The sequence below is a fragment of the Tachysurus vachellii genome, chromosome 10, assembly GCF_030014155.1.
Source record: "Tachysurus vachellii isolate PV-2020 chromosome 10, HZAU_Pvac_v1, whole genome shotgun sequence".
NCBI lineage: Eukaryota > Metazoa > Chordata > Actinopteri > Siluriformes > Bagridae > Tachysurus > Tachysurus vachellii.
This window is the reverse complement of record NC_083469.1, coordinates 24,089,272-24,102,079: the sequence shown is the minus strand read 5'-3', so window position 1 is coordinate 24,102,079 and position 12,808 is coordinate 24,089,272. Positions and strand designations below refer to the sequence as shown.

General features: G+C 44.4%; 1 protein-coding gene across 3 annotated transcripts in view; it reads right to left on the bottom strand.

Annotated features, from left to right (window-relative positions):
- The window catches only part of qkia (QKI, KH domain containing, RNA binding a), an 81,844-nt gene that overhangs the window by 63,038 nt on the left and 5,998 nt on the right, over positions 1-12,808 (bottom strand). For all 3 annotated transcript variants that reach the window (XM_060880414.1, XM_060880415.1, XM_060880416.1), the window contains exon 2: positions 215-357. In XM_060880414.1, coding sequence (XP_060736397.1) covers positions 215-357 — 143 coding nt within the window. The remainder of the gene's footprint in view (positions 1-214; positions 358-12,808) is intronic.

The following is a 12,808-nucleotide window of genomic DNA, read 5'->3' as shown; positions in this document are numbered from 1 at the left end:
ACACACACACACACACACAGACAGACACACACACAGTTCTGAGAGAGAGGAGCAGCTGTCATGTTGCTGGTTTACGAAGTTATTTATTTTTACACAAAGCCACTGTTTAAACACCCATCTGTAGTTAAGGACAGTAAAATAATACACCAGAGTAGAAATGCTTGTGAAGTGTGTGTGTGTGTGTGTGTGTGTGTGTGTTCGCACGCTCACTCACATCAGGGTATTCTTTGACAGGGACGAACAGTTTCTCCTGTAGATGGATGATGGGGCCGTGAGCCTCGGGAAGCTCCAGAGGGTGTTTGTCTACCAAACCGCTCACTGTGTCGTTGTACATGTCCTTACGCACTCTGTTGATCTCTGCAAACACAACACAGGGGTTAATACACACACACACAAATATATATACACATGCAAACACACACACACAGACACACACACCCAGATCCATCTGTGAGATATAAACACAGATCTGACTGTACAACCCCTCCTACATACTGGCAACCTGAAAATACAGCTCCTTCTGTTTCTTCTCATACAGACACTGACCAAATATTCCCAAGGCACCACACATACACACATACACACACACACACACACACACACACACACACAAAGCCTCATTCATAATGTTTGCCAGCCAAATGATCTCACACTGCTGGGGCCAAACGATTTAGCACCGGAGGTCCATCTCACACACACACACACACACACACACACACACACACACACACACTCTCTCTCTCTCTCTCACACACACGCACACACACAATACACACACCTCAGGATGTGCACTCATTCTTCATGACTTCACTCCCACTAACTCCTTGTGTTGTTTTTCCTCGGAGCGTGTCGTGTAGTCAGATTTGAAATGCGTCTGTTCATTAGAGCGACGACGTACACCGGGATTTCATCACACGTTATCGTGGCTAGCATCAGGGCTTAACAGAAACAGCCTTAGCATCAGGAATTGTACACATTTCCTCATTCGTTTCTTCGTATTTCTCATCCTGTGATTTCCATTCCAGCTACACTGATGCCCCGGTTCAACTAAACCAAAAGAAACAAGAAATCCAAGAACCTGTTCTTTCACTCAACGTAGAACTTCTACAATTACTGTATTACGGTTTGGATCGTCTCACGCTGGATAAACTGGGAGAAATCAAACAAATGAAAACAAAAAACGCCAGCTCAAACAACTCAAAAGGTAGAACAAACTAAAAACGTACAAAATAAACTAATAGGAAACAAAACCAACTTGAACTAGAAAATAAAAGCAAAACACAAAAAAAGGAAAAATTAAAACTAATAGAAGCAAAAAAAAAATTAGAAGAAAAATACTCAAATTAAAAAAATAGAAAAACTAATAAGAAAACAAAGAAAAACTCAAAATAAACAAACAGAAAAATAATAAATAACTGGAAAGACAAACAAAACCTCAAACTAAAAGTCAAAAAAAAAAAAAATAATAAAAAAATAAAACAAAAACAATAATAATAATAAAGAAATACAAACTAAACCAAAAACTGTCCTGATGCAGATTCTTTTCCCAAAAAAAGACGTAAGAAAAAGAGGCACATTGTTTAACCCCCGAACAGTACAATTTATTTGTTTTGCGGCTTTTTCGCTCTGGTGTTTAGGTGGCATGTTGGAGGAAAAACAAGTGACGAAGATGACACTATGGACACGCGACACTAGCTCTACTCACAGCCTTAGTGCTTCCTGTTCAAAATATTTCCATTATAGAAATTTCAGTCGCTCACTTTGTCTAGCGAACAGCTCGAAAATTTGAGCTGAAAAGAAATTCCACAGTAAAGAGAGAAAGTGTGTGCGAAAAGAATAGAATCTGAAATGTGTAGCACACACACGACACACAGAGAAACCACAACAGCTTCCCACTAACCACAGATACACACACACACACACAAAGGCAAACAGTGTGTGTTACACAACGCTGAGCGGAAAGGACAAAGGAAAGACACCTGAATAGAAAACCAAAACCAAAACCAAACCAACATCAGAATCACACACTGCTGTTCTAAACAGCGCTTTGATTCTGCTACGCCACATCTGGACAACATCTGGGTGGCAAAGCAGTAGGATGTGACAAAGAAAAATACTCCAGGATCTCATTATGTACCCTCAACTCTGGGACGGTTTATGTTTTTACTGCTGAGCGAAAAAAAATAAAAAAAAAACCCGCAAACTATTAAACAAAATATATATAGAATATAATAAAAAGAAAAAACATAACAAACTAAATGATGATCATTAAAATAATAATAATAACTAAAAAAAACTAAGCTACATTTAACAACAAAGAAAACTAAAATAAAAAAAAAATCAAGAGACTAAAAAAAACAAACAAAAAAAAACAAGGCAAAATAAACTAAATAAATAAACTAAACAAAAAAAGAAAAATCTTTCAAACGTTTAAATAAAAACACCTTGGTACTAAAAAAAAAAAAAAAACTACCACATTATTTTATATAATAATTTTATTTATATATATATATATATATATATATATATATATATATATATATATATATATATATATATACACATACATATACATACATACATACATATATATATACATATACATATACATATATACATATATATATATATATATATTTTTATATTCCACTCAGGAGTCTCCCAGTAAATCCAGACCCAGATCCCAATCCGGACTCGTCAAAGTGTTGGAGCTTATCTGAGTCGCACACAACAGAAATAAAGCTGTGTGACAAACTCGGCATGAAGAAGCTTGGGGATGAAAAAAGGAAACGGACAAAACAAAAAAAGGCCTAAAATTTAACCCTTCATATCATCCGACCTCGTTCTCAACTCGTGATCGAAGCGCTCACAAATCTTCATTTATTTATTTTTTTAAGTCTTACAAAAACAAACTAAAAGAATAAAAGGAAAACAAACTCGGATGAAGGAAACAAAACTAAAAACGAACAAAAACAAAAGTAGTAGATTAAAACAAAATAAAACAAAAGCTCGTATCCATTTAGTGCAGATCTACTTTCCAAACAAACTAAAGAAACCGAGTGGCATTATTTAAGTAGTGTGCAGCAATTTATTGTTTCTTAGTGATTTTACTTTAGTCATTGGGAAGTTATGATGCGGAACCATTTCAGGCGAGATCTTTTTATTGGACGGCAGAAGCTGAGGCTTAAATCTACTGAAATTCGTGTTAAATGTGAGTTTGTTAATGAGTAAGTTTTAATGAATAACAAGGATATCGATCATTATTTCCAACAGGTTTTTTTTAACCACCGCATCTTGATCCGTTATGTAGCGTAGAATAGTCTTTAAGAACAGGTCAGATTGGTGTCACACACTCCTTCACCTCAGATCCTCTCCTCCGTAAAACGACATAACTGATCAGAGCTGGAAAAAAGATCTGCTCCTCACATACCTCGCTAAATCTTCCACCAGAGCGCCACATCGGCACGCTGGAGCCGGCGTGAGACACGAGCAGAGGGTAAGCAACGTTATCGCTATGGCAACCAGCAATAGGAACGCCCCACTTGTGACTTGCAGCACTAAAAATGTCCACAGATGACCTCAACACTCTTTAGATTTGTGCAATGTGTTGGATATTTAAATATTTTATAAGGTTTAGATTAAACCCATTCAGATCATCCGAGAAGCTAAAACACGCTAAGTTACATTCGAGGCATTTGGCAGACGCCCTTTATCCAGAGCGACTTACATTCTGATCTCATTAAATACAAGTGAGCAAGTACGGCTTGGGGGCCTTGCTCAGGGGCCCAGGCCTTCGTGTCTGTGCTGTTGTTGTCGGAAAATATTAGTGTCGTGGTGCTAAAACTGTCCTGTCAACGATAGCGGTTTCTGAAGTGGACTCAGTGTGCTTTAAATACACCGCATGCAAACACACAAACACACACAGCCACGTGTTTCAAACCTGTTGCATGTTTCTCTGCTCTCATGACAGCGACAACATTTCAAGTGAAACATCTATTAAAACGTCCGTCAAACTTTTCAGATTTTCTCCACAGAAAAATGGGAGGAGCTAAAAACTGAGCCGATAGTACATCATAGAACATGAGTCAATCTCAGGTGAACATTTGTGTCATCCTACTCCAGGGCTGAGAGAGAGAGAGACAGACAGAGAGAGACAGACAGACAGACAGAGAGAGAGAGACAGAGAGAGAGAGACAGACAGAGAGAGACAGACAGACAGACAGACAGAGAGAGAGAGAGAGAGAGACAGAGAGAGACAGACAGACAGACAGACAGACAGAGAGAGACAGAGAGAGAGAGAGAGAGAGAGAGAGAGACAGACAGAGAGAGAGACAGACAGACAGACAGAGAGAGAGAGACAGAGAGAGAGAGAGAGAGAGAGAGAGAGAGAGAGAGACAGACAGAGAGAGAGACAGACAGACAGACAGACAGAGAGAGACAGACAGACAGACAGAGAGAGAGAGACAGAGAGAGAGAGAGAGAGACAGACAGAGAGAGAGACAGACAGAGAGACAGAGAGAGACAGACAGACAGACAGAGAGAGACAGACAGAGAGAGAGAGAGACAGACAGACAGACAGAGAGAGACAGACAGACAGAGAGAGAGAGAGAGAGAGAGACAGACAGACAGACAGACAGACAGACAGACAGAGAGAGACAGACAGACAGACAGAGAGAGAGAGACAGAGAGAGAGAGAGAGAGACAGACAGAGAGAGAGACAGACAGAGAGACAGAGAGAGACAGACAGACAGACAGAGAGAGACAGACAGAGAGAGAGAGAGACAGACAGACAGACAGAGAGAGACAGACAGACAGAGAGAGAGAGAGAGAGAGAGACAGACAGACAGACAGACAGACAGACAGACAGACAGAGAGAGAGAGAGAGAGAGAGAGAGAGAGAGAGAGAGAGAGAGAGAGAGAGAGAGAGACAGACAGACAGACAGACAGAGAGAGAGAGAGAGAGAGAGACAGAGACAGAGAAAGAGAGACAGAAGCAGCGATGGACTCTGACTGCATGTTGCTGTGACTGAGTTTAGATCAAATTCTCTCCCACACACTCGCTCATGGACAGAAAGCTACTTCACACCACCTGAGTATTTGAGCGATCCTGACAGCATGCGCCTGCAAGACGCTGCTGAAAAAGGAGAGGGAAACACTCGCACAATTTTGCTGACATTCGCACAGAAATGCAGAAATGCTATCATTTCCTCTTAAAACAAAACACGCGCAAGGCAGGAGATCCCAGTCAAACAGCTCAGTACAGCAAAAACACGCGAACACACACACAGTTGCTGATATGTGGGTGTAAATTGTGTTTGGTATAAACTTTATGTTGCGTTTTATTACGCAAAAATTATTATTAAATTAATTACATTTTATTAAGTTAATATTAAATTATTACTAATTTTTAATTGATAAAATCCGAGGTCACTGTGCAGAGCAGCCGATCTAACAGGAGAAGACGCTCAGGCCGGGCCTCAGAGACAACCTCCATGACGCCAACACCCTCAGAGACAACCTCCATGATGCCAACACCCTCAGAGACAACCTCCATGACGTCAACACCCTCAGAGACAACCTCCATGATGCCAACACCCTCAGAGACAACCTCCATGACGCCAACACCCTCAGAGACAACCTCCATGACGCGAACACCCTCAGAGACAACCTCCATGACGCGAACACCCTCAGAGACAACCTCCATGACGCGAACACCCTCAGAGACAACCTCCATGACGTCAACACCCTCAGAGACAACCTCCATGACGTCAACACCCTCAGAGACAACCTCCATGACGCCAACACCCTCAGAGACAACCTCCATGACGTCAACACCCTCAGAGACAACCTCCATGACGCCAACACCCTCAGAGACAACCTCCATGACGTCAACACCCTCAGAGACAACCTCCATGACGTCAACACCCTCAGAGACAACCTCCATGACGTCAACACCCTCAGAGACAACCTCCATGACGCGAACACCCTCAGAGACAACCTCCATGACGCCAACACCCTCAGAGACAACCTCCATGACGCGAACACCCTCAGAGACAACCTCCATGACGTCAACACCCTCAGAGACAACCTCCATGACGTCAACACCCTCAGAGACAACCTCCATGACGCGAACACCCTCAGAGACAACCTCCATGACGCGAACACCCTCAGAGACAACCTCCATGACGCGAACACCCTCAGAGACAACCTCCATGACGCGAACACCCTCAGAGACAACCGTCAACACCCTCAGAGACAACCTCCATGACGTCAACACCCTCAGAGACAACCTCCATGACGTCAACACCCTCAGAGACAACCTCCATGACGTCAACACCCTCAGAGACAACCTCCATGACGTCAACACCCTCAGAGACAACCTCCATGACGCCAACACCCTCAGAGACAACCGTCAACACCCTCAGAGACAACCTCCATGACGTCAACACCCTCAGAGACAACCTCCATGACGCGAACACCCTCAGAGACAACCTCCATGACGCCAACACCCTCAGAGACAACCTCCATGACGCGAACACCCTCAGAGACAACCTCCATGACGTCAACACCCTCAGAGACAACCTCCACGACGTCAACACCCTCAGAGACAACCTCCATGACGTCAACACCCTCAGAGACAACCTCCATGACGTCAACACCCTCAGAGACAACCTCCATGACGTCAACACCCTCAGAGACAACCTCCATGACGCGAACACCCTCAGAGACAACCTCCATGACGTCAACACCCTCAGAGACAACCTCCATGACGTCAACAATATTCAAGAGCAGAGTGCTAAAGTCATGAACTACGACTACACAAGTAAATACGTCCACACTCGTACCTTTAGCCACTAAGCTACCAGGTACGATTAGCTGGTGAGTCGACACTCTTATACTCCTGCAGGTGATTAGTGAGGATTAACAGGGTTAAGCTGGACAGCTAAGCAGTATTGATCCAGGAGCCGATTAAACACAGTGCAAAACAATGCCAAAGCCCACACACTCAGGGGTCACGGGCCAAGGCATAGAAACGAAAAGAGTTGAAGGTCGTGTAAGAAGGAGAAAAAAATAATAAATCAAAAAGTTTGGGAAAGAAACAGAAAATATACCGAGAGAGCAAGAGAGTGAGAGAAAGCAGGGATTAAAGTGAGGGAGTGTGTGTGTATGTGTGTGTGTGTGTGTGTCTATATGAGACACACCCACCGGCCAAAGCGGGTGATGATTCAGAGGGCCATCACTCTGCTCTCTATCCTCAAACAGAGACACTGATTTGAAGACGTTTCGTCACTAATCGAGATGCCACAGCTGTAGACCTGTTATTTTCCCATCGTTCAGTCTCTCACTTCTCCAAAAGATCAGCAATGAAACTCCGTGAGTCGCGTTCTGTACACAAAGCTGCAGCAGGAGAACAGCTTTACTGCAGAAAGGAAAAAAACTCCTGACACTGTAATAGCAGGAAAAGTCTAAACAGTTTGTGGGAAATCAGTTTCCCTTAAGCTTTATAACACACTCCCACCTGGGTGTGGGTGTGTGTGTGTGTGTGTGCGTGTGTGTGTGTGTGGGGGGGGGGGGTGATAGCAGAGAGAGAGAGAGAGAGAGAGAAAGAGAGAATAATAGCAGAGATAGAGAGAGAGAGAGAGAGAGAGAGAGAATAATAGCAGAGATAGAGAGAGAGAGAGAGAGAGAGAGAGAGAGAGAGAGAGAGAGAGAATAATAGCATAGAGAGAGAGAGAGAGAGAGAGAGAGAGAGAATAATAGCAGAGAGAGAGAGAGAGAGAGAGAGAATAATAGCATAGAGAGAGAGAGAGAGAGAGAGAGAGAGAGAGAGAGAGAGAATAGCATAGAGAGAGAGAGAGAGAGAGAATAATAGCATAGAGAGAGAGAGAGAGAGAATAGCATAGAGAGAGAGAGAGAGAGAGAGAGAGAGAGAGAGAATAGCATAGAGAGAGAGAGAGAGAGAGAGAATAATAGCATAGAGAGAGAGAGAGAGAGAGAGAGAGAGAGAGAGAGAATAGCATAGAGAGAGAGAGAGAGAGAGAGAGAGAGAATAATAGCATAGAGAGAGAGAGAGAGAGAGAGAGAGAGAGAGAGAGAGAGAGAGAGAGAGAGAGAGAGACAGAGGGGTAGGAGCTGACACTGGACACTCCTTCCTGAAGCATTAAATGAACTTACAGCCCATAAGAATGTTAGCATGAGCTCGAGACCACATCCCATAATAAACAATCTAAAAAAGGGACATTATTAAAGAAGCTCGGACTGCAGTGTGTGAGACAGTGTGTGTGTAGCAGGAGGCTAAAAACGGTCGCCTCATTACACACTGATATAGAGCTGCTTTATGGAGTGGGGCAGCAGTGAGCAGCAGGGGGCATCGAGGGGGTGGGGTGGGACTGGTGGGTGGAGGGGGCATCCGGTGCGAGAAGGACAACACGAGGACAAAACACTGGGACTGAACATAGACTGTGTTAACTCTGTAGTTCTGCTGCATCTCAGTACACTGAGTCCTAACACGCAAACACACTACTAAACCTGCCACTAAACCTGGTGGGAATGCTGAGAAACACACTTAACCCCTCTGACTGAACACACACGCATGTATGCATGTATGTATGCATGTTTGAATGCTCTCACACAGGTCCTCTAACAGGAAACGTGCACAGGAAGCTCAGCCGGGTGATGGCAGAGAATGAGAGGAAGTCTCAGTGTTTCAACACAGTTTGTGTATTCAAGTCTTTCAGGTCTTTCAGCTAAGCCTCTGGTCCGGCGCCGTGGGCCAGTCACGGGTCAGACAGCCACCGTTCTGTATTGTATTTAACACTAGGAGAGAGGAGTAATGTGAGAGTAAGACACTACACACACACACACACACACACACACACACACACACACACCCAGCCCCAGGCGAGCTCCAGGAAAAACAGCCTCCAGGAAGGCAGCAAGTCAGGAACCGGTTACTCAATGTGCAAAACTCAGATAACCAATCAGACTTCCTCCTGGTGTAGCCCCGCCCACTCGACACCACCCGCGATGCCTGGCAGTTTAAACACGCTTTATTTACGACAAAAATATACAAAACTGAGCTGAGGCTGGCGGTGCGACATCTCCACCAGTGTCTTTGGAAAACGCCAAAAAAATAAATAAATAAATAATTAAAAAAAAAAACCTGGTGTGAAAAACTGGCAGAAATTTATCATCTGGATGATTTTAGAAATGAATTCAAAGTCTCTGTGTTTAGTCACACAACAAACACACACACATCCATAGTTCAGTTGTGTGCGTCAGCCCCAATCGAGCAGACAGGAAGACCCCCGACCTTTGTGGGTGTGTCCTGACGACTTACAAACGTTTCGACTTTTTTCTCTCTTAATGGACAAACATTCTTCAAAATAAAATAAAGATGTTTAAAAAAACACGTTGCTTAAAATTACACGAGGGTTTTTTTTTTTTGCCAAGCATTAAAATGTCTATTTTATTAGACGGAGCCAGAATTGGGGGAAAAAACTAATCTATAAAATCATTAGGAATACAGCTGGTGTTGACGAGCTGCTATATTCGCTGCTTTAAAATAAATTCCTCTTTCCACATGCAGCGTCTTGCCTGGAGGTTTTTTTTTCCTTAGCGTGAGAAAACGGCAGAAGGACGACACCCCCATGTGTTCTTTATGCTGACGGTGTTTGATGTGTGTCTGATTTCTAACGTCGACCTGCACGGTCTCTGACAATCTCGCCTTACATGTCTGGACAGGTTCTGGAAAAACAAAATCGTCCCAACTTTATTACAAAACGCAAAACAGCAACAAGTCTAACTCCTTCCTAAACAAGAGCACTGACATGAAGTGAGTCATTGCAGCTTCAACCGCTTCATGGGGTAAACTTCAGGAAGGTATGAGATGGATGTGTGTGTGTGTGTGTGTGTTCAGGAGAGCTGAGGTCAGAGCGCCCGGGGCTCGACTCGGCCGTGACCCAAACCCAAACACGCTGACAACATCGCAAACAAAGGGCCGCTCTTTTATTCCCTGTCGTCATCTCATCCTTTCTTCTTGTGTGTGTGTGTGTGTGTAGGAATGACAATAACATTCCACCAGCTATTTACACCAATGAAAACATGAGAGATGCTACTAAAGTGAGTGTGTGTGTCGGTGTGCTATTGTGTATGGCTCTGTAAACTACTGTGGACCTCTATTTGTGTGTGTGTGTGTTCTACTGTGTATACGTGTGTGTGTCTGTATGCATCTGGGTGTTATTCTGTGCGGGTCTGTTATTGTGCGCTCTCTCTGTCCCGCTCTGTCTCTCCATCCTTCTTTCTTCTCTATACATGTTTTCATTCTCTCTCACCCGCTGACCTTAGGCTGGTCTCTGAGATCCCTGCTCTAATCACAGTAATATGACTAATCAGACACCACAGCGACCACAGTCGCGTCCCTTCTCTCGTATTTGTGCCGAGACCGGAGACCGTCGTTAGTCTGCTCTGGAGTGGCTAACGTTAAACCGCGGGCAAACACCTAGCGGTGGCGTTGGAAGCGTTAGCAGGTGAAGCTGCTCTTACATCCAAGATTACGAGCTCATAACGAAAAAATAACACGTGACGTCATGAGGGAGCAGCAGCAGCAGAGGCGAGTGTGATGTGGTCATTAGACAGAAGTGTGTGTGTATGGCACACACACACACACACACACACACACACAGGTTTAAAACATTACTGTGTAAAAATATGTCTAAAATAAACCAGCTTCACCGAGCTTGTCTGATAATACAGGAAGAGGGGGATGGACATCAGCGTGATGCTGAGAGAGAGAGACTGAACGAGTGAGCAGTGGTTAATGCAAACAGACAGGACCTGTTACAGGACTTTAACGTCAGAACTGCTCTTCAAAGAAAGACGGAGGGAAGAAGAGGGAGGTGTAGATGTTTGGAGCCAGAGAGAGAGAGAGAGAGAGAGAGAGATAGAGCGAGAGAAAGAGAGCGAGAGAGAGATTAGGCAGTCTCAAGCTGGATTGGGAATGACAGGCAGTTTAACTTCCTCTTCAGGAACACTAAAAGCGCTCCGTTCAGACCCACTGTGATTAAGAGAGAAAGTGAGAGGTGATGGGAGGGGAAAAAATCAGAGAGAGAGAGAGAGAGAGAGAGAGAGAGAGAGAGAGAGAGAGAGAGACAGAGAGAGACAGAATGAAGTGCCTTGCCTAATACTATGTATTTTTTCCCACAACTACCTGCTCAAAACAGCACAGTGATGCAGCAGCATTTTTTTGCTGTCCATCTCTGTTGAGATCGGCTTCCAAAGCTTCACCTGGGCACTCTGACGATTCTAACACCACCGTCGTGTTTGGAGTCGTGGCGCAAGTTGACTATTAGAGGAGTGGAGGGTGGCGGAGGAGAAGAGAGGGACGGATAGAGCGGTTATTCCTTATCACACGGGCGTCTGATCTTATCTGGCCTGGTAGTCTGGCTTTAATCTCGGTTTATGATGCTGCTACCTATTTAATGACAGCGTGTGTGTGTGTGTGTGTGTGTGTGTGTGTGTGTGTCACTGACAGTCTCTTAGCACACAGTCAACACAATCACGTTCACTTAATCTGTGTCACACACAATAGGATGCAACTCCAGCCATTTGTGGTTCAGCGTGCCAGCAGAATCACACAATCGAGTGTGTGTGTGTGTGTGTGTGTAGGCCAAAACAAGAGTCTCCATTATGTGGAAACAGGCAGGAACTGACCCCCTGTCTCTCTCTCTCTCCTGCCTGCAGGGGTGACTTCATACTGTAAACACACCATTTGTCTTTCCATTGTCGCTCTCCATCATAACATCGCCATCCAAACCCATTTCTGCATGCCTGCGTGTGTGTGTGTGTGTGTGTGTGTGTGTGTATCGCGTCATCAACCCTGTGTCACTCTCTCTCTCATTCATCAATCAGCCTTTAATCGGAGTCCCTCTCTCTTTCTACACAAAACACAACAATTAGAGCCAGAGCTTGTGCTTTTATCTCTCTGTAACTCAGACATAAATCACAAAAGCGCCGACGCCATTTCAGGCCGAGTACGGTGTCGGTACTCTTCGATACCGATAGTGAACTGAACTAACCTACTTAGTGGTAATCGATGCGGGGAGTCGCTCTATTCGGCTCTGTTTAATTCCTGCACGTGGGTTTAACAGGATGGTTCGTCCTGTGGTGCCAATACTTTTGGAACGGTGAGCGATTGTGTAGGAATGATTACGTCTCTAAAGTGTTTGTTGATTTGTCAATAACCAGAAGTCTTTAGGAAGTAATGTGGTGAGCTCAACCAATCACGTTACAGAGAATGCTGCACTGAGAACACACACACAGAGAGACACACACACAGAGACACACACACACAGAGACACACACACACAGACACACACACAGACACACACAGACACACACACACAGACACAGAGACACACACACAGACACAGAGACACACACACAGACACAGAGACACACACACAGACACAGAGACACAGACACAGAGACAGACACACACACACAGACACAGAGACACAGAGACACAGACACAGAGACACAGACACAGAGACACAGACACAGAGACACAGACACAGACACAGAGACACAGACACAGAGACACAGACACACACACACACACACACACACACACAGACACACACACACACAGACACACAGACACACAGACACACAGACACACAGACACACACACACACAGAGACACACACACACACAGAGACACACACACACAGAGACACACACACACAGAGACACACACACACAATGACACACACACACAATGACACACACACACACAATGACACACACA